Genomic DNA, 27,845 nt, shown 5'->3' on the forward strand with positions numbered 1-27,845 from the left:
ATTTGTGTAATTGTAATTTCCTGTTTCTTCAAATGTAATGTTATTTTTGCACAACATTGCACAAACATTTTTTGTAGTGGTAAAAGTTTTTTTCAGACGATCAAATTAAATTTACAGAAATGGAAAAAAAAACTTTCTTTCTTTGGAGAACCAAAAAAAAAAAAAAAAAAGAGTGATGAAAACTATTATATGTTCTATTCCAAGGTTTGTGGGATTTGTGAATGTGTTTGCTTGGAAATAAAAATAATAAAAAAAAAAATATTAAACCCAAAATAGCAGAATGATTCTCTCTTCAATTTCAGGAGAATTGAGTAAATCTTTTGTGATCTGTTGCATAGCTTTTCAGTGAAATTTGGCTTTGTGAAGTAAACACTGCTTCAACTGAAAGCAGCTTTTAAAGATTCACAGCTGATTACAGAGCCGGTTTTACTGCCAAAATGCACATTAAAAATCGCCTTTGATATATCGTACAGCCACAATATGTAGTTAAAGATTCACAGAAAAACATGATCTTGAATTTGATGTTTTATAGGTCTCAAATCAATTAAAAAATGAGCAAAATAAATAAAATGATTTAAAATACTGAGTGTCTCTTTGTCAAAACATGAAAACTCATGGGTTTATTACTTATTCTAATACCAATTTTCAAGCAAATTTGCAAGTATATTGTAATAGTACTACAACCCCAAATCAGAAAAAAGTTAGGACAGTTTGGAAACTACAAATAAAAAAAGTAGTTTTTAAATTTACTTTTACTTGGATTTCATTGCAGACCTCATGATTTTCAATTGGAGACAGGTCGGGACTGCAGGCAGGCCAGTCAAGTAGCTGAATCCTCTTCTGCTGCAGCCAAAATCTCTTTGTACTTTTCAGCATTAACGGTGCCATCACAGAAGTGCAAGTTACCAATGACACAACCCCATACCATGACAGACATTGTCTTTTGGACTTGTTGCTGGTAACAGTCTAGATGATCCTTTTTCTCTTTGGTTTATAGTACATGGCATCTATTTCTCCCAAGAAAAAAAATCTGAAATACGGATTTATTTGACCACAGTACATGTTTCCACTGTGTGATGGTCCATTCCAAATGCCACAGAGCCCAGAGAAATTGATGGCACTTCAGGACACTGTTGACATAGGGCAATTTACCTGATTACTAGCTCTAAATTGCTCTTGTACCAATTTTTACCAGTTTATATGACAGGAAATTAACGATGATTTGTATTTACAAATAAAATGAAGTTGATCAGGCAAAACATGAAATTCTTTGTGTTTATATTGTCTGCAATGAAATACAAGTCAAAGTAAGTTTGGAAATCACTACTTTCTTTTTTATTTGCATTTTTCATACTGTCTCAACTTTTTCTGATTTGAGATTGTACAAAACATACCTCTGCAAAAGTCCTTATTTACGTCTGCAAGCCCATGAGGAATTCAAAACAAGATTTTGAAAGTCGACCTGAAATCTAATGAATCTTGTTATAAGTTGGGAAACAAATAGCAATCTGTAACAGTCAGTCACACTGGGAGGAAAGTTTGCAAGTGATGTGTCGGTTGTTTAAAAGTGAGCGTGATGGAGACTGACATACAGTAGATCTCCTGAAGAGACATGACAGAACGAATGTCTTTTAAACTTCACCTTCTGAAGCAACAGCAAAGTCAACTCTTTATATTGAAAATATCCTGACAAACACTGGAAGGCAGGCAGACGCAAAGACGCAATACAGTGAAACAGCCAAAAAAAAAAAAAAAAACACTTGAAAGGAGCAAATATAAGGTATCTGGCACCACTTCAGACTTTCAGAATATACAAATAGTTATGTACATATTAATCAACAGAAATCACAATTAATAGTAATTAATAGTATTATTTATTTGATTTGATATATTTAATAACTATAGTAATATATCTATTAATAGATTGTATCTATTACACAAAGATGCAATATAGTGAAACAGCCAAAAAAAAAAAAAATACATATATATATATAGATATACATATATATATTAATTGCATAATTTGTTTAAATAAAATTTATAAATGCAGCTTTTCTGTATTAAAAGTCATTACAAAAATAACCTGAGTTATCTTTTTATAAATATGCAAGAAAATGATTAAATACACCAGTGACTACTCGCTGTGATTTATTTTCATCAATACCTGGATATAAACAAAGGTCTACGATTTCCAAAATGCCAAACTAATTAGAAATTACAAAGCAAATGAAGAAATATGCGGTATTTTGCACTATCATAGGTCACTCATCAAACAAGCAAATTTGTGGCATTGACCATGTTTTATCTTCCTTTCTAAAGGTCAGATGTTTTCCATTCATAACGGATCATCAGGTTTTCCTCAAACTTGTGGAGTTCCTGACATTTCCGTGACCAAAAGTTTAATTGCAGATTAGATCGTCAGAAGCACAATCATTAGTCAATATAAAAAGGATGCAAAACAGACGCCATTTCACTGCATAACAAGTTGCATTATTAATTAACTATACTTTATAGTTTTGATTACTCAACAAGCATAAACAAATAACATATTGCCTTCTGGGATGTGTTTATGTGCGCAGATTTGATTTGAGCATTCGTGCATGATCGACAACAACAACATAAAGCATAAAGTTCATATACTTCATTATAACACCTACTTTCCTGTAATACATCCCAGCAGGCCTGGGTTTCATCAAATCCTTCCATTTGATTTGATTTGATTTGAGATTTGATTGAAACAGAAAAGCAGGCCAGTATTATGCTTACAGATTAATCAAAAAATATTTAAAAAAAGATCCTTTTTGAAACGGTGTGGATGAGGAGATGTATCAAAGCACGGATTCGGAGATGGCTTTAAATAACTGTTGGCCATAAATCTCATCTAAAGATTAACAAGGATGTCATTTTCCAGATGTGTTAATCCTGATCTGGATATGCTTTAATCCTGAGGATTAGATGTTCAGGACAATAATAATAAACTCTAGTGGATTACAGGCTTCACAGGTGTGATGGCGTTTGACGTTTAGGAAATGAAATTTGCAGTGAAATGTAATGAACACTAACATAATTCAGCTTTTAGTGTGCTGGTGAGGCAAGAAGAAATTAAATTAAAGGGACACTTACATGGCAACAATGTACTTAACACTTTTTCCTTTGCTTTCCTTTCCTTCACCATTCATGCAAAAACTAAAAACTAGACACTAACAAGTATCAATGGCTTTTAGCTTTTGGTTGAAATGTGTGTTTTAAAGTGCGCTCGACCTAAAGTACACATTTTAAAATGAAGTTAATGTTGTGTATTTAACACAAACACTTTTAATGTTTAGGTCTTGCTGGTTACACATACAGTTGAAGTCAGAATTATCAGCCCCCATGAATTAGTACCCCCCCCTGTTTATTTTTTCACCCAATTACTGTGTAATGGAGAGAAGTTTTTTTTAACACTTTAAAATGTTTTTAAAAAATTCAAAACTTTTATTCTAGCCGAAATAAAACAAATAAGACTTTTTCCAGAAGAGAAAAAAAACATTATCAGACATACTGTGAAAAATTCCTTGCTCTGTTAAACATCATTTGGGAAATATTTAATCAAGAAAAAAAAATAATAATAATTCTGACTTAAACTGTACATGTAGGCCATTAAAGAAATGCAATACTTCATGCGAAAATTGGTCTTTTAATTTGATCAAAAATGCATGAGTTTTAATAATATTAACCGTTGAACTTAAAGTTGTCTAGAAATGTCACCATTTGGCTTTTATTTTTTTTTTTTTGCAATACAAAAAATAATGTAAAAAAATTACATTATATTTCATATTCTAAGTGCTAAGAATGTATACATTTTTAGTGCTGGGCAAAAATTAATCGTGATTAATTGTATACAAAATAAAAGTTTGTTTTGACAATATATGTGTGTGAATTACTATATAATGTACACACGCATACATAAAATCAAAACAAAAGTATACAAAGAGTTTTGTCACATATATATTTTAATTTATACAAGAGTTCTGTCTGGTTCTTGAATCTGGTTGGCTGATAGCCGTGCGATATTCTGCAAATAACAGCACTTGTCCAGCCTCTTCACATTCTTGCATTACTCTGCCCACATACAGCAACAAGCAGAGGACACTCTCCAGTTTGACAAATAGTGTTGCTGTAGTGCAAAATAATGTACTTTTGAGTTGTTTTTAAACAAGAATTTAGTTGCTTAGATTGTAACTATGCAGTTTATTTATAAGGATAGTGCCTATTTAAATATTTATAATTTCGGAGAGACAGCGCATCAGCATTCATCAGCCTGGCATACTGAGCAGAGCAAAGACGGTGACGTTCCACCACAAGATGGCAACAGAGACTGCATTATAAGCCCTTAGAGAAGAAAAACTCAGTGTAATTTAAAACTAGCGCTGATTAAATCATTATAAAACAGACTTTCTAAGTCGATCTCTCTCTTTTACATGTTGTAGTGCTGTATTTATACCATAGTCTGTTAGTATTTGCTTTGCTTTGGCTTTTTTCACTGGGAAGAAATGCCAACTGACCCAGCTGAGGCTCAAACCAGCAACCTTCTTGCTCTGAGGCGACAACACAACCTACTGCGCCACCGCGTCGCCACTAATAAATTATAGATTTTTTATTTATTTATTTGTTTTATATATTTTTATAGTCTTGGATAAGTCAATAAAGAGACACAACATTATTTTAGATTTATTATATTTTTCTGCAGTGTCAGATAAAAAAAAAACCCTCAATATCACGCAAATTTCCCACTAGTTAAATATAAAACAATCAGAAATCAGAGCATCAAACCAGTATATTCTAACACTTTCTGAGGGATCATGTGACACTGAATACTGAATGATGTAGAACAAATCAGCTTTGAATCAAATGAATGAATTACATTTTAAATAGAACCAGATATTTTCTTTTTTAATATAAAAACGTTTCACTTACTGCATTTTCCACTTACTTCTTTACTGTATTTCTAATCAAATTGCAGCCATTGTGAGTGTAAGAGACTTCCGCAAGCATTCAAATAGTTTCAGACTCTTATCTGCCACATGTTTACAGCACAGTCAGTCAGAGAGGAGAAAAATGTCTGACAGAATGAAAGAAAGAAAGGCACTGGTAGTATCTCTAGAGAAACCGAGAAGAAGAAGAAAAAAAAAAAACAGAGATTGTGTGAAACAATTAAAAATGCATATGACACCAGGGACAAGTGTCGGAAGAATTTAGTTTTAAATCATGCATAATCAACATCTGGCACACAAACACTAACAAGCCATGTAAACAGAAAAAAACAACAAGACACAGACTATCAAAATACTTCTAAATGCTTGTTTAAGTGTGTGTACAGCATGCGGCACTGACTGATCTCCTATCTAGATGTCCAAAGATTAACCTGTAATACTTCACACACACGCTTCTTTGGCTAAAAAATGTGTAGAATCAACCAGATCTTATGTTGTTAGTCAATGTTAATCCAGAAAATCACAAAAATTGCATAGCATCACAGTGTTAGCACATCTCGCCTATTGATTTGATTCATCATCTTCATCCGCTACTGTTTTTTAAATGGATCAAAAATAATAAACGAGTGCTGAAAACAGAATTCACGTGTGAAGACCTATGAATATAAATGAGAAGCTACTCTCTGTCAGTGTCTCTCCAGATGTGATGGTCTGGTCCAGATGGATGCTGCTCTCTCGTCTTGCTCAGCCTCACTCAACCACAGACAACATGCCGAGAGATGAGTCACACACCCAAATACACGCTTTACTTGAACAAGACAGAGAGAGATGTGACATGCACTCCACTTCCATGCTTAAACAGATTTGGTTGCTACTATGAAAGGTGTGCCTGGGAGTTAAAAGTTGGTTTGACGTTCTAACATTTTGACTCTATGAAGCATTTGTCTCTGATTCAGTGATATGGATTTAATATCAACATTGATGGCTCAAAATGTGAGCATGTTGTGATGTGCTGTTCACTAATATCACAAACAGTAAATGCTATTTGATAATTGAGGGACTCGAACACAGGAATTAAAAATGTTTAAATGCGCACTGAAGCTCCAGAAGGAAGCATGATGGATTAAACAGCATCTGTTATGGGTTTTTTGAAAATTACCTTCCATGCAGTGTGTAACAGTATGTTTATTACTATATCTAGATATGTTTATGCACAACTAATAGTCTAATATAAAATATAAAAACAAAATATCAGTAGGCCGTTTTTAACTGAAAAACGTAAGCCTTTGCGCCTTGTAGTCAAAAACTGCTCTGGGCTTGTCGTGGTGTTGGGTATGAGTGGTCTGCAAATGTCTTATTAATTTGGAAGGCCTCATGCATCTGTTAGCAAGAACTTTGGCGCAGATAATGCACTCTGGATGGGTCAGGGACTCTTTGCTTTGAGAATATGGAATAAAACCGTACTTCAGGTAACTTCATTGGTATTTCCTGCATTTTCTGTTCCCAGTATTGCAAGCGATGTGACCCGAAATGTTTGGAGCTTCCTCACCTGGGTGCAGTATGCTTGGGTCATTACTATTAGCTGCTGAAGGTGAATCAGTAAGACTCTGTCTATTTTGTGAAGGATGAAATACAAATTTGTCGATTTTTTTGCTCAGCCAGGGGATAAAATGAACTAAGGCAAATATGACATCATTTAAAATATGACGTGACCCCCCAGAGAGCTCCCTGAGGCCCCCTTGTGGGCTGGGACCCACCTGTTGGCAACTGCTGGTTTAAATGAGTCGTCGTTCGTCCAAATCTTTTGCTTGTTCAAATCGACGTCGACACAAAACAGTACCAAATATGAACTTCCGATTCCAGTAAAACGTGAACGTGCCTTTCCCTTCAGACACTAGCGGAGTGCGAGGGATCATGGGATTGATCCAACACAATCTCACAGAAATTCGTAACTTTTTGATTTATTGGCTAATTTGTATGAATTTGTACGATCTAATTTGTACAATTTAGTGCGATTTGCTCATCACCCAATGACGGTTGGGGTTAGGGTTGTGGTTGGGTGTCACACCTCCTTTTTAAAATTGTACATTTTCGTATGACTGAACTCATACAAATTCATACTAATTAGCCACTAAACTGACAAAATGTAAAAACTTACATTTTCTCATGAGATCAAGCTTGATTGATCATTATGCGGAAAATACTATCACTAAGAGATGGCCAGACATGTGGCTGTTCATCACAACATCACCGCAGTATAGCCAGCCGTGTGCTGTGTTTGTTCCTGTCATTTTTCTGATGATTGATACAATAACCTACCCTGCAGATCGCTATTCGCCAGACGTTTGTAATTAAAGAAAGGATCAGCAAAGACTACTAATGTATGGGACTTTGTCAGTAACTGGTTAGACAGTTTGTATAGACCAATTTCTTCTTCCTCCAGATCCTGTAAGTGTTTCTCCTTCCTAAACAAGGTGAAATGTGATTAAAATGGTTGCCTCGTTTTGTGTAGTTTGCTAAATATGTGTTTAATTGTGGTTTGTAGTTTGAAAATGTCCACTTTTTAAAATTTTGTTTCCCATGTAGTATACAGCCCTTTGGGGAAAAACGGAAATACTTGCATGTTTCTTGGAAGAAAAAATAAATACATTTTACCTTGAAAAGTTTTCAACCCCGATTCTTAATGCATTGGGACTCTTTCTGGAGCTTCAGTTAGCAATGAACCTTTTTAATAGTCTATATGCATGTTCAAGATTGTCTTATTATTAAGGTTGAATAATTATTTTCCCAGTACTGGGTTGCAGCTGGAAGGGCATCCTTTGTGTAAAACATATGCTGGATAAGTTGGCGGTTCATTCTGCTGTGGCGACCCCTGATGAATAAAGGGATTAAGCCAAAGGACAAATGAATGAATAAATGAATGAAAGAATATTAATTTATGTCGTAGTTTGTAATGCAATTACAACATTACTAACAGCATAAATTCTCAACCCAGAAACATTTTACATTACGCTTCGATTCATAAATGCATTTACTTTTACTGCACAAAATGATAAAACAAAAAGTAATTACTACAAATGTTTTTTTATGTTACTTTAATGTAACTTTTTTGTTACTATAATCAGGTTTCAACTACACTTTTTAAGATATGCGAAGTTTAACTTAATATTTTTAGTCAGTTTAATTGATTTAAGTTGAGATGACTCAAAAAAATTGATTTGATTCAACAACAAAAAAAATTGAGGCAACATGGTGGCTCAGTGGTTAGCACTGTTACCTCACAGCAAGAAGGTTGCTGCTTTGAGTCTCGGCTGAGTAAGTTGCTATTTCTGTGTGGAGTTTGCATGCTCTCCCCATGTTGGCATGGGTTTCCTCTGGGTGCTCCGATTACGATCCCAAAATACAAGGACAATTAATTTAACTAATTTAACAAGGTGAATTAAATTAACTAAAATTGATCATGGTGTATGTGAATATTCCTGATGAATAAAGGGACTAACCCGAAGGAAAATAAATGAATGAAAAAAAATAAGGCAGCAAGATTTTTTTATAGTGAATGCTGATCTCTAAGCAGACATTACTGAGTTAGCTTGAGGAACTGGTGTTTAAACAACACTGTTTGCTCGCTCATTCACTTGTTCATAGTTTCCTTCCTTAATATAAATCCCAAAGAAACACCAAATTAACAAATTTGCCAAAAAATAACTCTCCTAATGTACTAATAATCTACCCTAACCACTTAACACAACCTACCCTAAACAGTATTTTTGAATGCAAACCAAGCCCCAATATTTAAAAACACACACATCACACAGGGGCTCTGGCCCCTTTTAAATCTAGGTAAGTATTTTCCAGTTTCTAAAAGCCCTGCTGTGCGCCTGCTGAAATTTTAATCCTAGCAACCAAAGAGTAGCCAAAAAAGCTCCAAAACACCAGTATGTATAAATAAAAATAAAATCCTAAAAGCTCAAAGACTACTTTAAGGTCAATTACAGAAAGAAGTAAAAATAAATCAATTAAAAAGCAGCGATTTTTACTTTTAAATGCCTCCCGCTGTTAACTCTCTCCTGGTTGTTTCTTTGTTCTCTCCCCTTCTGGTGTCCTTGTCATATTCATTCAACTCAAAAAAACTCTGTTTGCAGGACTTCACATGCTTTAAAACTACTTTCAACATCTCCTTCGCCTCTTCCTCTAAATTTTTGATTAGGAAAAATGACATTTCTCCAAACGGTGGATTTTGACTGACAGCGGTGAACCTCTCGTCCCCTAAAACACTATGCAGGAACTAATAACTAAAAGAGATGATTTTCAAGTGGAACGTTTTCCTTACCCTTTTGTTCCTTTCATTTTACATTCACTTGAACTGTTCATTTCTGTACTATACTTTTGATAGTGCACTTATAAAAATGTAGCTGGTTGTTTAAACAGAAAGGTATGGAAGAAGAAAAAAAAACAACCACTTTAATTAGGCGCAACTTTCTCCTTCAGTCGCGAGGACAAAATTAATGTCCTTTAAAAACTAATGTGCCGCACAACACGCACTAGTGTTCCTGCAGTGTATTGACAGTATGGCTGAAAATATAAAAGGTGAAGCAGAGGGTCAATGTGTTTAATTTAAAAGCACATCCACTTTAAAAAAAAAAACGTCAATACTTTTGTCCCGAGAGCCAATCTGAATGAGAACAACATGAACAATATTACCTTCTCACATTACACTTTTAATCGTACACAAATACAAACCCACAAGCTTATTAATCTAATCTAAAATCGAATCATGTTGTTGTATACACACACTGATGACCATGTAACTGTATACTATTTAACATCATGTAGCATCTGATAGGACTTAACTGTAATCTAGCTGTGACATTAAACTAATAACCTTCTACAACAGAGAATTAACCTACAACATTCATTTCAAGCAACACTTTACTCATTAGCAAATCAAAAAACGCTCATTATTAAGTCATTAAGAAACATATAATGCTTAACGATCAGTCGCTGATTAAAATCTAAATATATAAACGCTAATACTGTACGTGAACCGTAGAGTTTAATGAGTTTTTACCACTAATTAGCAGTATTTTAAATAGCACATTATCTTTTGTTAGTATTGTTTCTTACTATATTAAAAGCGCTGTAAACCAGTTTCTTAATGTAAGGTTAGTGTACTTCAATGTTACATACATTTATGTGTGTAGCTATAGAAAAAAATAAGAGACTCCTATTCTTACACTGCACTATTATTACACTACCAAATTGGCAGCTATGTTTGCCAGAACTTTACAGTTATAAATACGGTTGAAACTACACTACCTAACAAAAGTCTTGTCTTCTATCCAAGATTTAGGAAGAACAAATAATAACCTGGCCTCTAGTTGATCATTTGGTATTAGAAGTGGCAAAGAAGTGGCAAAGGCAAAGTCCTCTATATTACGCTTATTTTACCAAAATAAAATATGATCATGTCTTGATTTTTAATTATTTAATTAGGACAATCAGGTCTGACTTTGTTTAGAAAAAAGTCTCGTCACTTAACAGAAATAGTGTACAGTATAGAATATGAAGTCATGGTGCGGTAGAAAAAGGATGAATATTGTGTATGGCTCCCATGAGCTTGGATGACTGCATCCATACATCTCTGCAATGACTCAAATAACTTATTATAAAGTCATCTGGAATGGCAAAGAAAGTGTTCTTGCAGGACTCTTTGAGTTCATCCAGATTCTTTGAATTCATCTTCAATGCCTTCTCCATCTTACCCCAGACATACTCAATAATGTTCTTGTCTTGTGACTGGGCTGGCCAATCCTGGAGTCAGTTATTAACTGTATACAGTAATGAAACATACTGTAAACCGGTTACTGTAGGATTTTTACAGTTTTTATAACCATTTTTTTTCTACTCTGGATTAACTGGATTCAATATTCCTCGGTTTAGGTATAATGTTAATCTTTGTTTGAAGTCTGATAAAATGTATTCTTTATAATAAATAAAAATATTGTCATTTTTATTGTTTTTTTTCCCCCAGAAAATGACAATTGGTACAGAACTAAACTAATAGAACTACTTTGCTTCTATGTATGTGTGCGTGTAGCATACTTCATAAACTTTATTTTTGGCTCTGATCAATAGCATGTCGCCCAGCGCCAATATATTTATGTACACAACTGCATTTGTAACACATACACTCATTCTGTATTTGTAACATACCACCTTAATAGCAAATGTAAAGTAAAATACACAACAGACAAAATAAAATAAAAAAAAAAACACAGCAGGAACACAATCAGTCCAATGTGTCCAAAAACTGTACACCATACTATCACAAAAAATGACTAATTTGCCTAAAACATGCATAACTACTTTAAAATGTAGGCCTACAAGACATTTTACTAGCCACATGTACAGACACACACACACACACACGGACGCACATTTACATATATTTAAATAATACAGCAAAACAGTATAAATGACAAAACAACTTACTTGCTATGCTCAGGTAAATGGAAGGACTGGTTTTGTTTTCCCCATTACGTTCATTAACAGCCTGTACATAATAGCGTCCTGCATCTGCCATTGCCGTACTCAACACCACCAGCTGATTGTCCAACGTTATAGCTCTGAAATTAGAAAAAAACACATGTAAAAATGATGTGCAAGATCATCCATTTGTGTTGTCATTTCCTTCATAATCTAAGGGTGAACTGTACTGAATCTGTTCACTTGTAAAACTGAGCCAGAAGTAAAGCACAAGAGCGTTGTATTGTTTTAGTTCTGGCTGGTTTCTCATCAGCGGGAGGGCAATGTGATAATTACTCATTCAGCACACGTGCGCAAATCAATACGTGGAAAATGAACATGCACAAACACGCGCGCACATCCACTTACATTAACCGAGGCTTTTGTCACTTTCCCGACCGATATTTTTATATCTCTCGAGGACAGGATTACAAAAAATAACTCGCTGAAGAAAAACACAACAAAATGAATAAGAAAAGAGGGGAGAGTGTGCTTTCGTGTTCCTCCATAGTCTGCATTCAATAGCGCTCTTTTGAGAAACGTCAATAAAAGAGCTTTCAGATTTTCACACACACATGACACAATCGCACCTTTATGACAGGCAAGTTTTTAAAAGCACTAAGAGCTCCGCGCTGTAGTCGCCGTGACTGAAGTGTCAGCGGTACACCCGGAGAACCTGCAGAAAAGCCCGGCCAAATTATAATCCTGTCCGTCAGACGCCCTGGGAGAAACCCAAAGGCCTTTTCTAAAAGTGAAGTACAAGGGAACAGGAACAAAAAAATGCTAACATATAGCAACTTTAATTCACATATTGTAAAAAATTTATCTATATTGACTTTGGATGGACATGTTGTCAGACTATATGGGGTGAATTGTCACAGTGAAAACTGATATATGCTTTACATAAAGCAATAAGCTCAGGGAAGCCATTGTTTACAGTGAATTTAGAAGGCATCTTTAGGCCAAATGAAAGCCAGATATTAAACTCCCTGACTTTTCCATGATGTTCATTGACTTAAAAGTGGAGTTTTTATGACCTTTAATTAGGCCCACATGAAATCTGCATGCACAGAAATCCCTAGATTTCTGCAGATTTTTTGTACATCAATGAGTCTATTTACTTGTGTAAAGGTGTGTAAATTTATTTTATTCAGATTTAAAATTAATTTCAGTAATATTATTGACTAATATGACTAAGATTTAAGATTGTAAAGATTGTAAAGTAATATTTTCTGACTTTTAGTAGAGATATTTTATAAGATACTTGCTCTGTTTACCAAATAAGTGGATCTAATTGGATCTGCTTTGCAGCATTTTAAGTAAAATTTAAAGAGGTATTATTTTCTTATTTCATATATTAAGTTTAGTTACGATACTTTATTCCTCAAAATTATTCCACATAAATCTGCAGAATTTTTTTTTTTAATTTTTTTTTACAAAATTCTCAGCAGAAATAGCAAAAAATGTCTACATTCTGTCTGGCCCTACTATTAATGAACAGAAAAACAGGAATCTGTTCAGTTGAGCAGTCCCTCTACAATTTAGTGATTCTACAGTAACAAATTTCAATAGATAATCAAGCTAAAGTAAAATTTATAGGAGAATGGAATGTCTTTTTTTTTTTCATTGCTTCAAATTTTCCACAGATTTTGGCTGGCTGGGACATAGTTCACCTTTCTTCCAAGCCATCTGCTTTGATTTATATCAAAAAATATTATATTTATCCTTCAGTCTTACATTTATCCTAGTCTTTTTTTTTTTTTTTTTTTTTAGAGTTTTTGTCTTGATTTTAGCCCAAATATATAAAAAACAAAATCAATCATAAATCAAAAATACAATTCTCATCACAGTAGAAGAAAATTGTCAAAATTGAAGCAAAATAATCTGCCAATGGGGTAAAGGTTCTTTTGCTTACCTCATTGGCAAAATATTTTAATGATTATGATAATTCTATTGCTATTATTAAGGAAATTTAAACAGTTTTGTCATTTATTGAGTCATTTATGTATCAAATATGATTACGAGGTAAACATTTTCTCTTTTTGTTTCTCTCAGCTTTGTTTCTCTCAGGAGACCAATAGTACTTGAAGTCCAAAAAAAGTAATCAAGAACTAAGATTTTTGTGTGTATCTGTTTATCTAAGATATCTGTGTATATTTTCACAGCAAAAAACACACATGAAATAACCCTGATAATCCCTGATATTCCACGACTTGGACAATATATATATATATATATATATATATATATATATATATATATATATATATATATATATATATATATATATATATATATATATATATATATATATATATATATATATATATATATATTTTAGATATTTTTCGAGACACTTCTATACAGCTTAAAGTGACATTTAAAGGCTTAACTAGGTTAAGGTTAACTAGGCAGGTTAGGGTAATCAGGCAAGTTGTTGTATAGCGATGGTTTGTTCTGTAGACTATCCAAGAAAAAATATAGCTTAAAGGGGCTAAAATTTTGTCCTTAAAATGCTGCTTAAAAAATAAAAACTGCTTATATTCTAGCCAAAATAAAACATATAAGACTTTCTTGAGAAGAAAAAATAAAACAATATTATCAGACATACTGTGAAAATGTCCTTGCCCTGTTAAACATCATTTAGGAAATATTCAAAGAAGAAGAAAAAAATCCAAAGGGGGACTAATAATTCTGACTTCAACTGAAAAGTTGTATATATAATCTTGGGCACCCTGCATGATGTTAGGAATCAAATTAGCCTTGATGTTCTGACATACCGTATAAGAGGTCTTTGTACCTTTCAAACTAGTTTTGTAGGTTAAAGAGTCCTCATTAAAAACAAATAACATATTTAATCAAGCTGTGAAAAAGATTTGTTTGTATATGATTCAGCACAGGATGTCACAAGGGCACATGTATTTGCATATTTATTCAAGATCAACACTTTAATGTGCAACCTTGGCCAAAAGTAAAAACAACACATTTCTAAAAAAAAAAAATGACATGCAGCCTGTATGGAACCAAACTGATATAGAAGTTATGGACAGGTTTTTTTGCATAATACACTGCAAAAATAAAAGGCTTTACTTACTTGCTTCTAGACCAAAAATCTTCAAGATAATAATCAAGAAGCATTTTTTAGACGAGCAAAATAATGGTCCTATCATACACCTGGCACAACAAGGCGCAAGACGTGGCGGGATTTCAGAAAGAGCTTTTTCTGTTTTCGGAAATTTGTTGCTATTTTCAGACCAGCACAACTCTAATTTTCATGTTTTGCGCCACATTGATTAAAAATTGCAGATCCATTTGCGCCCCTTTGTGGACTCATTGGCATGCTGATCTATAAAGGAGGTGTGTTGAGGCGTATTGTTGGCACGTTGCAGTCCAGCACAGAGTGCATTAGTTATGTGCCTATACGGGTCCAAAATGCGTACACATTCCTTAATACACACAGGATGAACAGCAATGCAAAAATATCTTTACAAATGCAAAAAAAAAGAAAGGATTAAAATGTTACAAAAATATTTTTTTCAACATTATTATAAAAACCTTGCTTCATATTGAAGGGCTTTTTTATTTTGTTCATGAAAAATTGCAATTGCATAATGTTATTAGCAGTATTTTTATTATATGCATATTTATATTTGCTTTAACAAAAAACAAGTTTAGATTTGTCCACCTGTCATATTTTAGAGACAAATGCGTCAACATGTGGAGCATAAGAATTGGACGTGTGATCGGACCACACTTCAATTGCTGGAAATTAGAACTGAATTTAGAAATAGTTTTGAAACAAATCTTTGGGCTTAACAAACAAAATTAAATATGTAGGCTAATGGATGTCTTCAGTGGAGTGAGGTTCTTTATCTACGAAAGTAAAGGAGTAAAGAGTAAAAGTAAAGAGGCTGAATGGAAGAGGCTCGTTCTTTATCCTCGCTGCAGTCGGTCTGTTTAATGTTTTATCACTAGTAAAGCATTCAGTTTTTCCACTTACAAAGTCTACCATGTAATTAGCAAATGAGCCATGGAGCAAAGTAACTGACTCTTAAAGGGAATTGGAGATGAGATTCTGATTGGTTTAATGCACGTTATGCTCAAAAAACAGCCATAACTCATTAAAAGGATAAGCACAACATATTTTTCCGTCCTTAAAAATAGCAAAAATGGCTTTAGACGTGCTATTAATGCTTTTGTGCCATGAACTTTAGACTTTGTGCTTAGATCATTTAAATAGACCCAAATTATTCTAAATTAACTGAGTTTTTCCTTAAAACAAGTAAAATAATGTTATTTAAAAGCAAAAACAGGATTGCATTGCTTACCCCTTTGACCCATAATCATAGGTTTTAAGAAAAAAATGTAAAAATTATGTAAACAAGACAATACGTTTTGCTTGTCTGGAAAATAACTTTTAGATATTTGATCTAGAAACAAGACATAAACTCGTTTTTTGAGTTATAATATACTGCACGGTAGAGGTCTGCATTCCCGCGGCTGTCCCGCGGGCGCCGCAGGACCCGACCAGATTTCTGCGGCGCGGGAATAAATTTCCGAATAAATCGCGGGAGCGGTCGGTAACGGGTTTAATTTGGGACGGGAGCGGGCTGTCTAGCAAAATCGCGGATATTGCTATGCGAATGAGAGAGAGAGAGAGAGAGAGAGAGAGAGAGAGAGAGAGCTTTGCCTGTGTGTGTGCTTGGTGCTTGTGTGTGTGTATGTTAGTGCGCGCGAATGAGAGAGAGAGAGAGAGCTTTCCCAGATAGCAAAATACACTCGGGCCAGTTCCGGCTAGATTCTCGCCTGCCGGAGACTTACCACTCAGCCCGGCTCCGGCTGCCGAATCAATCGGGCCAGATGCGGCGGCCGTAAGCGAGCCGGAATTGGCCATAGAGTAATGTGCGCTGCGGCCCGGAGCTGGCGCGACTCAGTATTTATATACCTTTTTATAAAACCTTTTGGTATTACATTGGTACTTGATACATGGTATTACAAGCCTTTGAGTTGATATAACAGCAAACGCCTGTGTGTCTGCTTGGTACTTGTGTGTGTGTTAGTGCGCGCGCGCGTATGAGAGAGAGAGATTGGTCTGTGTGTGTGCTTGGTGCTGTGTGTGTGTGTGTTTATACAGACAGCTTGGCTCTCTGGACTGTATAGCTGGGGGATTTTCGGTTTTGTTCTCCCCCGCTCTTTAGCGGGATCGGGCGCGGCGGCCAGAAAACGGGGCGGGTCGGGCAGCGGGACAATAAATTCTTAATATAAGCGGGAGCGGTCGGGTTCGGGCTAAAACCTGGCGGGTGCGGGCGGGAGCGGGATTCAAAATTTGGTCCCGCGCAGATCTCTACTGCACGGTGTAAGAAATCACAGGGAAAGAGTTAAACCTTGACTCGCTTATGTTGGGGAAAAAAAACAGCAAATTCGCACTCTCTCTTTCACTCATTACTTTCTACGGAAAATAATACTAAAATATCCCTACATGATCTAATAACCCTAATAAACTTTTCCTATAAAATTTTTCCTGTAGCACCGTCATATTTGTTTGAATTGAAAGCTGAGTAAACAATAACAGAACATTCATTTTAGTTCAACTATTCCAGTCTACAGTAGCCTTATACTGTGTAATATTAATCAGAGAAGTAGTACTTCCATGGTACATTTATATTTTCCATTACATAACCATAAAAGGTGGTGAAAACTCGAACACACTGTAAGGCTGCTGTGAACAGACTTCTTCAACAGTGCTTAATACAAACTTCATCTAAGAATAAAAATGGTGTTGTAGCAGCTCATATAATGACGAAGACGAAAAACTGGAGGTGAAAAAAATGCCTGTAACATCATTCATTTTTCCAAATCCTGACGAAAATGGCAGCTCTGTGAAAACGGTGGCCAAAGCCTACAGTAATCTTCAAACAGAGGAGCTCAGTGTTTTAATGCATGAGCCAGTGTGTAATGTCAATAAAGACCAGTCATGGGTGACTGTCCACATTTAAATATATAGAGCTCTTTTGTCGACATTTCAGCGAGCGGCTTCGTTTTTGATTACTGGATACATTGGCAGGCTAATGCATAAACGCGCATACGGACTCAAGGTGAAAAGGAAAAAAAGAGACTTCAATATGGAAGAGCTTTTAGGGCAGGAAATGCATATCACAATGGCAAAAAAGCAGTAAGACAAGAGAGAGATATAGAAAAGGATAAGCCTTCCAGATATTTAATGGGTCCTGGATGTTGCTCGTATGGAGTTCAAGGTGAAATAAAGTCAAAGAGTGACTGGGAAAGGACAGCATTGGAAAGAGAAAGAGAGAAACCACATGAAAACGTCAAGTATAAGCGTTTTAATCTATCTCCTGTAAGGAAAAAAAAATCCCTTTGAACTCAGAATCTTTAATTCCAGGCTCTCCATCCATGGGAAAAAAAGGAGGGAAGGGAAAATGGAAAAAAGAAAAGTCTCGCACTCAGTCCAAAATAAATCCACAGTGGAAAAAATCTCAGCATGGGATGTTTTCACACTCTCGGCTTCAACTTTCAAGTATAAGATATTCCGGGCCCTTGACTAACACATTCAGACTAGATTTAAGGGTGTAAGGTATAAAGTGTCTGAGGGTACAATAGTAGTAGATTTGACTTGGCTAATTTTACACATTTTAATAGATAAAAAAGGAAATTCTAGTAGCATTTAGTCATCCTTGTGTCTTTTCAGACTTTTATTTCCCACAATACACTACAATTAGACTATTCATATCATTATTATAAATTAAATTACTTAATTGCGGCACAGTGAATCAGTGGTTGGCAGGAATGTCACTGGTTCGAGTCCTGGCTGGTCCAGTGGGCATTTCAGTGTGCATGTTCTCCTCATGATCACATGGGTTTCCTCCCAGTGCTCCAGTTTTTCCCCAAAAGTCTAAAGACATGTATAGATGAACTGAATAAACTAAATTGGCCATAGCTTTTGTGTGTGTGAATGAGTGTGTATGGGTGTTTCCGAGTACTGAGTTGCAGCTGGAAAGGCATTCACTGTGTAAAACGTGCCAGAATAGGGATGGACCAGTATAAGATTCTAAGGTGTGATATCCTTGGATAAAAATATCACGGTTTCACGGTATCCGCTTGTTAAGTCGTGACGTATCAGTGACGTATGGAATAGTGTTTCTGGGTTCAAGCCACTACTCGTTTAAATTGAGAAAATATTCATTTATGTCCACTTTTTAGTCATATCACGCTTTAAAGTGAATTTTATATAAAATCATAGTGTACAAATTGGTCTCTGGACTTGCATCACAAATACCAAAATTTTAAGAATTTATAAAAAAATATATCACTTTCTGGCCATCGGATATCATCCATGGATATATATTGTGATTGTGATTTTTAAAAGTATTACAGCGCTTTGTAAATGTTTATTATTTCCATTTATTGAGTCCCTATAGTGTTTAATAAAGCACTTGGACCCGGAAGCCGCTTCGCGTAACGTCACACTTAACAAGCGTTTTTTTATTATTGATTTAAATTGTGTTCTTTTTAAATGTCTGGGTAAAAAATAATGATTTCCCCCCCATTGAACACACTATATTTTATTATAAGAAACATTTAAATATTTTGGAACAGTAGCTTTTGATGTCGAGGGTCCTCTGGATATATTGTTACCCTAAACTAAATAAAATAAAAACACATTGTAAAAAACATACCCCCCCCCCCCCCCCTCCAAAAAATAAATAAATAAATAAATAAATAAATATATATATATATATATATATATATATATATATATATATATATATATATATATATATTTATTAGATATTTATTTAAATATATCTTTATATAAATAAACAAAAATACAGCATATATATATATATATACATATATAATAAAATTTCCAAAGTTGACGTCAAGAATGTGCAAGCTAAAACATAATACACAAGTACATTTTAAATTAAAAGTATTTAATATTTAATATTCAATATTTTGATTGTTAAAATTCAATACTTGTGGTTAAAAAAGTTACTAGTCTTGGTTTTCGTAGTGTGCAAAACAACTCTGACTTTCACTGAGAGCATAAAACCATACAAAATGTCTTTTAATGTTCGCAGTAAAAAATCCTACAGCCATTTTTGGCCGAACAATATAACGAATCACTTGGGAGATTTTTAACTTACTTGCTTTTTTTGTATGTGTCAACAAACAGCTTAATTTGAATGGAAAGAGCTGCTTTTAGGTTGCCAATTGGTTTAGTTACAGCAGCAATCAGCAGAGGCTAACAGGACAATGCTAAATAGCCAAACCTTGGCCCCTTGTCTACTTTTGGCATCACTTGGTAACATCTGGCTCGACCAATGGCGTGATTTAGGGATGGAACCAAATGCATTGGGGCCAATGACACCGAACACATTTCTCCATTTAAGAAAAAAACTAAATGAGCAGTCTGGAGTGAAAATCAAAATCCAGAGCTGCAATGTCACTTCAGAGAGCTGTCATTCATGAGGACCAGGAATTAAAATGTTTATGTAAAGAAGTGTTTTCATCAGTCTGATTACGCGACAATGCTAAATGGAGTCTATGATGTTTTGAGCACGTCCACTTTCAACCACTTACAAAGCTGAAAACACATTCAATCAGTTTGCTTTTGTAGTAAATGCTCATGTGGTCTAATGCATTCTAACAGAACCAAAAGAGCACTCTATGCTTACTTACTGAATACCTTATTGTTATGAATTGTAAAATTTATTGTAAACCGAATCCATTATTAAAGTGAAATACTACCAAATTGCTTGAATAAAAAAGTTAATAATTCAGTTAAATTAATTAATAATTTAATCAATTTAATAACGAATAATACATTTAATAATGATTTATTAATTCAATGCAAAGAAACAATAGGAATTTAATTAAATTAATTATTAATTGTTGTTTAACATATTGTTCAACTTTTTAAACCACCAAAAGAGTTGACAATATATGAGGTTCACTGAAATATCTCAATAACAAAGCTGACATGCAATTAATAAACTATTAGCATATCCTACTGTAAATATTGTGTACAAATTACTGAAAGAAGGACAAAGGAAATGCCTCAATGCTTACCAAGTTTCTCTGGAAGTAAAAACACAAACATACCAAAAATATGAAAATTAAGACCTAAATATTTCATGATACCTGAAGCTGAATGCATGATGCAGGAGAGACAGTCAAAAATAGGCATAGTGGGAGACTTAAAGTTTTCATTTTCAAGACAAAGTGCCTAAATACACAAACATTATTTATACAAATACTATAACATGTAATTTGTGTTACTATTCAAAATAGTTTTATTAAAGTGAAAAAATAGTAAAAGGCTTATTAAAGAGATCCAAATTAACCCACCTAATCCTTCCATATATAAATGTATAGAATGTCTGATGGTTTTAGGCAAAGTATTAAATATCAGTTTTTTTGCTGCATAATAATGCAATTCCTAGGCATTATATAGAATGACAAGTATCATCAAGGCAAAGGTTCTGAAGAGCACAACTAAAGCCTTTACTGATCATTACGTATTTAAAAGTGGAAGGAATATGAAATAAAGCATATGATGTTCTTACCAGAAAAACAATGACAGCAGAACTGAGATTGAACTATTTGTTACAGTAGGTAAGACTGGAATGGCACTTAGAAATGTACTTAATTTTTTTCCTTCACACAAAACACTTCATATTTTCGCACTTTGGTCTTGCACAATCATATTTCTTAGATCAGTGAAGAACCTTAGCTGGATGATATATACTGATGTCGTGAGAAGAATTATGCCAATATTGTTTGTGATGTGGTAGTGGAACCTCATACCAGCAATACGCTATGTTACAATAACGTTTAACACTCATGTGCTTCGATTGCCATCATCAAACAACGACCCAAGCACCACCGCCATCACCATTGGTGGGAAAATGTGGGGGGTAGGCCCGTTATATACTTTGCTGCATTCGATTTTTATTCATTCTATACATTTCCTAGGAATTCTGTAAAATGCCGGATTTCACACATTGCCGATAATACACATATATACAAATATTAGGGCTGCTAAAATGCAGATGTGAACAATAACCGGTTATTACGTACTGACATCATTTATCACATATGTTACATACAGTGGTAGCTTACTATGGCAAGTAATTAAAAACGCTCCAACAACTTAAGAAGTAGAAAACTGCACAATTCACAGCTTGTGAGTTTGCTGGACAGTCTTTCACTGACAAGAAAGAACATCCGAACCCAGCTATGAAGAAGATAAAAGCTGTAAGCTCTCTCTCTATCTCTGTACCCGCTTTGACCTGCTGGCGTGTTCGTGAGGTACTGTTTTATTTCCTCTCACAGCTGTTACAATGATAATGTTACTTGTGGATCCAGATATGAACGTGTCTGCAGAGCAAACTTTCTGCACTATGTCGCTGTCTATAAAGAAACAGCTGATCGTCGTAGCAGTTTAACGTCAGTGTCACTGTTTGCTGAACAGCGCAAGAGGCCAATTCTGTTGAGAATGTGATCATTAATAGATGTCAATCAACTCGTTTGACAGTGCTCAAAAAGAAAGCGGGATAATATTAACATTTGTTATAAATGCTCATGTACTTGTGTTTTGTTTGATACATTCAAAAAGAGTCAAATTTAAGGTACGCTACATATACTGTATTACTGCTTGTATTAAAAAACTAAATTGTTTTATAAATAATATATAGATATAAATATATTTATAAATGATACATGTTATTACAAGAGTTATTGTGTTGTGAAGTAAATAATAAAATTGTTTATGGAAAGCATTGTCAATGCAGCGAGATGCTGAATTGAACCAAATCGATGGCCTGATAATTGTAACCGAACTGAACCAGACCAGAGTAGGTTCTCATATAAATAATTTTGAGCTTACAGAAATCCTTCCATGCACTAAAATCCATTTTAGACTGATGAATTTAAAAAAGAATCAAAAATGTTAAATAAAACAAACTGTTGTCTCAAAAAAAAGTAAAGAAAAGAAAAGTATAAATACGCTGGATAGGGCAATGCCGGCAAAACACAACTTTGTACAGGAACCAACACCTGTTCACCCCCTCTCAATTCCTCTCAGTTCACTACTTGTGATCAAATCACAGAAAATGCATATTAAAACAATATGAAAACAGGATTTGAGACGCAAAAGACGCAACACCTCAATCTAGTGAGAAAGAATAATTACTTGCATGATTCTGACTGGAGCAGAAATGACTTTTATCCTTTGAGAACATACCAACTGCAGCTTTAGCAGAGAGTTAAAGCACAGTGACTATGAGTGAACGCAGGTGACTATGAGTATCAGATGACAACAGGGAAAAAAAAAACCTTAAAGAATAGAAAGCACCATGGGAAAGAAAGAAGGAATGACAGAGAGTGTACAAATTGAGTTCACAAGCCAGGAAACTGAACTTAGATGGAATCTGACTAGTCGAATTGCTCCCAAGGACACAATAAACGTACCTGTACAAACAATACAAGAATGCAGAATGTGAATTGTAAAGGTAAAGAGTTGAACTGCATACTGAAAATTGCTCACATATGTAAAACAGTAGATCAAAAACAACTGTTCCAATCTGAAAAAAACACCACGTTCTCCAGATTCTCAGGGGTCATTGTAGAAAACAAGCAGCTCCAAGAGTAAACGCTAACCTATGACAATAGCAAGAGCCAGTGTTTAGCAGAGATGTTGTTTTGTTGTTAATGAGGGCTACTGCATGGTTATTTTTGCATTTATGTTTATGAAAGGCTTTCAAAGAGGTGATGACTCGAGTGTGAAGGCATATCGTTGGACCTTGTAAATGTCCTAGAGGCAAGGTGGGCTGCATTCAAAGTATTTTTGTCTTTTTAAGGGTTGAATGTTTCATCCGTGCTGTTTTTTTATTTTTGTTTTTTATAATTGTGCTCTTATAATTGTACGCAGCATGTCAGAGGTAGATGGATAATTTTATGCTGAGCTTTATAACCATCACCATGGTGTTTATAAGGTGCAGATCAAAATAATGGATCGTTTTACAATGTGTTCACACAGTTACTATTTTTTAGGTTTATTTTTTTTAAACACTACTTGACATAGGTAAATGTTTACATTGCAATATATTAGGGATGCTCAAAATAACAGATTTACCATTAACCAAAAGGGTGTGTTTTTAACCGATTAATGGTATCAGTTAATTCGCTCCAAAATATTGTTATATGTTTTTAGTTTAGTTACGTGAATGCGCATTTTTGTGTTGGAGGGGCATTTTTTTAATGGTTAACTAATGACCACGAGTGTTTTGCGGCCTGCTTATGTGCCCTGCGTGCCTCGTGTTATTGCAGTTGCACACTGTGTGCTCACAGACGATGAATGACATTCAACCCAGAGCGAAAAAGCAAGTTACGTCAGTCGCGTCTTTTTCATTCTTCAATCAACTGAAAGTAGAGGCGGGGTTTCCGTTGAGGTGACCGCAGTGTTTGTGTTGTCAAGAGGACTATATAGATTTGGTGGTCGCTGTTTCAAGTTATACAGAGCTGTATTACTTTACAAATCTTGAATATCACAATATTATTAAATATTACAATTATAAAAACATCGACAGCAACACAATACACAACGGATTCAGTCATTTCCTAATGACAAGAGAAAAAAAAGCTTGGTTCTCTTTTTATGTCAACAAAAAGGCCGTGTGGTGTACCTTGCATTTTTGGAATGTAAACACTGCAGGTGCGTGAAGATGTTCTGTTGTTCCGTATGCTGCTGTCCGCATGTTAAAATAAATCAGTATTTTAAAATGCAACATTTAATGTGTCACACAAAATAGACACGTCAAATTTTTAAATTAAATAATAATTTAATATTAATCTGACCAGTGACTGTTAATACTCGGTTACCGAGCGGCGGTTGTCAGTTGGCAAAATTATAAAAATTAACTGAAATGAGCATCCCTATTATATATCGGATATATATACAAATATATATTATATGTAATATATAAAATGTGTCTGAATGTTCTGATTAGCTGGAGTAGACGTTTCACATCAGCACATTCTAATCGTGAACTCGCTCTTTCCAGCGATTTTCCTTCTTCGTTCACACAGAGCAGCATTTTAGCAAATTAACATTAATGTTACAACTTCTCTTTCTGGAAACTGCCGGAACGAATTTACCGGTGTTATCAAAAAGGGCCTGTTCACACATACAGACCTTTCCAGAAAATTGCCAGTCAGTTTTTTTGAAAGAGGCTATTGTCTAACAGTTTGTTCTGTAGACAATCAAAAAATATATATTGCTTAATGGAGCTAGTAATAATGACCTTAAAAATGTTTTTATTTTAATTAAAAACTGCTTTTATTCATCCATTTATTCATTCATTCATATTCTTTTCAGCTTAGTCCCTTTATTAATCTGGGGTCACTGCCCAGGAATGACCTGCCAACTTATCCAGCATATGTTGTAAGCAGTGGATGCCCTTCCAGTTGCAACCCATCACTGGGAAACATTCATACACACTTATTTAAACTCATACATTATGAACAATTTAGACTACCCAATTCACCTGTTCCATGTCTTTGAACTGTGGGGGAACCAGAAGGAAACCCATGCAAACGCAGGGAGAACAAGCAAACTCCACACAAAAATGCCAACTGACCCAACCGAGGTTCAAACTAGCAACCTTCTTGCTGTGAGGCGGCAGCACTACCTACTGCGACAACCGCGTCGCCCCAAAGACTGTTTTTATTCTAGCCAAATAAAACAAAGACTTTCTCCTGAGGAAAAAATATTATAGGAAATACTGTAAAGAAATCTTAGCTTTCTTAAACATCATTTGAGACATATTTGAAAAAAGGAAGAAAAAAAGCAATTTTGACTTCAACTTTACAGTATATCATAACTGTAGATGTTAAATTGAATAACACCATACTATTGTATAATGGAAAGATCTGACACAATAATATACGATCAAGTAGAAGATGCTGAAGGAGAAATAAAGGGCACCTACAGACCGTCATGTAAAAGCTTATGGCAAGCTGGGTTTTCTCAGTTGTCACTTAAAATACTTCCTCAGTTGATCCTTCCTTACAACAGTATGAGTGTTTGCTTCCCTCTTAAGGGCGCACTTAAGGACTCGACGGTGTTGACAGCTGAGCCACTGATGTTGAGGGTTGTGGGTGTTTGTGTGTCCTTCTTTAAGTCTACAATCATCACTGCAGGCCTGAGAGCAGTCGGCTTCAGGTTATCGTGTCACCAACAGGACACCAGCTGCTCAACATCCACAGGCAGATCTGAACCGCAATCTTCAAAATAAACATCACAATTACAGCCCGGCAGGGATTTAGAGACAGATGCCAGGGAAAATAAAAAAGAAATAGGTAATAGTGTTATAGGTCTTTTTATTCCCTTTTATTACACATCTTTATTTCTTCAGAATTACGCCAGCATTCAAAGGTTTAACTTTAGCAAACGTTAGCGCGAGATTAATGCTAATGCTAACTTACGTAAGGCAGAGGTTGTTTTACTACTAAAACAGTCTCATTAAAATAAATGCTTCAGAATACTTTTTTTTTTTGTGAAAACATAAAATGTATACTTAAAGATATGCTTTTTTAAAGATATGCAGTTTCTATTTAAAACAAAACCTGTGGGGCAGCATGATGGCAAAACTTGGGATTCACTGTACACTAAAAATATTTACAGGGACATATTATTATCATTGAATAAAGGATTATTTGCATGCACACACACACACACACACACACACACACACACACACACACACACACACACACACACACATTTGCAATCTAATACAATCTAATACATTTCGCTGACCTGTCTAATACATTTCCCTGCCAACTTTCTACATTATTACTCAATTGTGGAGAAGTATGGTTAAAAAAAGAGATCAAGGGCAAAAGCATACGTCAAAGTAGACTTTTCTCTTACGTTTGCATTTGAAAACACTATTGATTGGGCTTATACAAGGATTTAGGTGTTGTGTACATGTACAAGATGGATGTGCATCTGTAAAAAAGACCCTAAGTAACGCATCTCAGATTTGTAATTATGTAGACAGTGCCCATTAGTGGAATTGTCATCTAAAACGTGTAACAAAATGTACCCAGAGCAATGTATATTACATTTTGCAAAAAGTAGGTATTTCAGATTTGCAAAAATATAGACAGCACCCTCTAGTGGATTGGTCATCTAAAACATGCAACGAAATGTACCTGGAGCAGTGTATTTTACATTTAGCAAAAAAAGTACCCCAATTAAAATATTTCAGATTAACAATAATGTATACAGCGCCCTCTAGTTGATTTGTCATTTAAAACTTGAAATGACAATGAGCAATGGATATTACATTTTGCAAAAAGTACCCTCAGTAACGTATTTCAGATTTGCAATAATGTAGACAGCGCCTTCTAGTGGTTTTGTCATCTAAAACTTGCAAAAAATGTACACAGAGCAACGTAAATATTTATATTTTGCAAAAACTACCCAAAGTAAAGTATTTCATATTTACAATAATGTAGACAGTGCCCCTCTAGTGGATTTGTCATGTAAAACATGCAACAAAATGTACCTGGAGCAATGTACATTACAACAAGTAACCTAAGTGACGCATTTCAGATTTGCAATAATGTAGGCAGTGTCCTCTAAAGGTTTTGTCATTTAAAACGTGCAACAAAATGTACCTGGAGCAATGTATATTACATTCAGCTAAAAGTACCCTCAGTAACGTATTTCAGATTTGCAATAATGTAGACAGCACCCTATAGTGGATCTGTTATCTAAAACGTGCAAAGAAATGTACCTGAAACAATGTATATTTGATTTTGCAAAAAGGAAGTACCATAAGTGACGTATTTCAGATTTGCAATAATGTAGGCAGCGTCCTCTAAAGGTTTTGTCATCTAAAACATGCAACAAAATGTACCAGGGGCAACGTTTATAACATTTAGCTAAAAGTACCCAAGGTAACATATTTCAGATTTGCAATAATGTAGGCAGTAGAGATGCGCGGATTAGCTGAAATAACATTCGAATCCACAGCTTCATACTAATCATCCAACCGACACCTGCCCGCACATAGAGTTTTATCTGATATATGTATCTGCACCCAACCCACACCTGATCGTCACTTTAATAATTCTAATTCTTTGTTTTAGGCATGATAATACGTCACCGTGGATATTAACAGCAGATTCAGTGAGCTAATCTGTGCATCTATGATAGTAAAACAATACGTTAATCGCAAGCGATTTTAAATGAACATTTATGTATAAAAACAAAAGTTTGTCTTTAGACAACATTTTCTTCATTTTCAAATACAG

At 34.7% G+C, this 27,845-nt stretch overlaps 1 protein-coding gene across 17 annotated transcripts in view; it reads right to left on the minus strand.

The window, feature by feature from the left end:
- sdk1b (sidekick cell adhesion molecule 1b) overlaps nt 1-27,845 on the minus strand; it is a 452,496-nt gene that overhangs the window by 193,529 nt on the left and 231,122 nt on the right. For all 17 annotated transcript variants that reach the window (XM_073949377.1, XM_073949383.1, XM_073949375.1 and 14 more), the window contains one exon: nt 11,466-11,599. In XM_073949377.1, coding sequence (XP_073805478.1) covers nt 11,466-11,599 — 134 coding nt within the window. The remainder of the gene's footprint in view (nt 1-11,465; nt 11,600-27,845) is intronic.

The sequence above is a fragment of the Danio rerio genome, chromosome 1, assembly GCF_049306965.1.
Source record: "Danio rerio strain Tuebingen ecotype United States chromosome 1, GRCz12tu, whole genome shotgun sequence".
Lineage (NCBI taxonomy): Eukaryota > Metazoa > Chordata > Actinopteri > Cypriniformes > Danionidae > Danio > Danio rerio.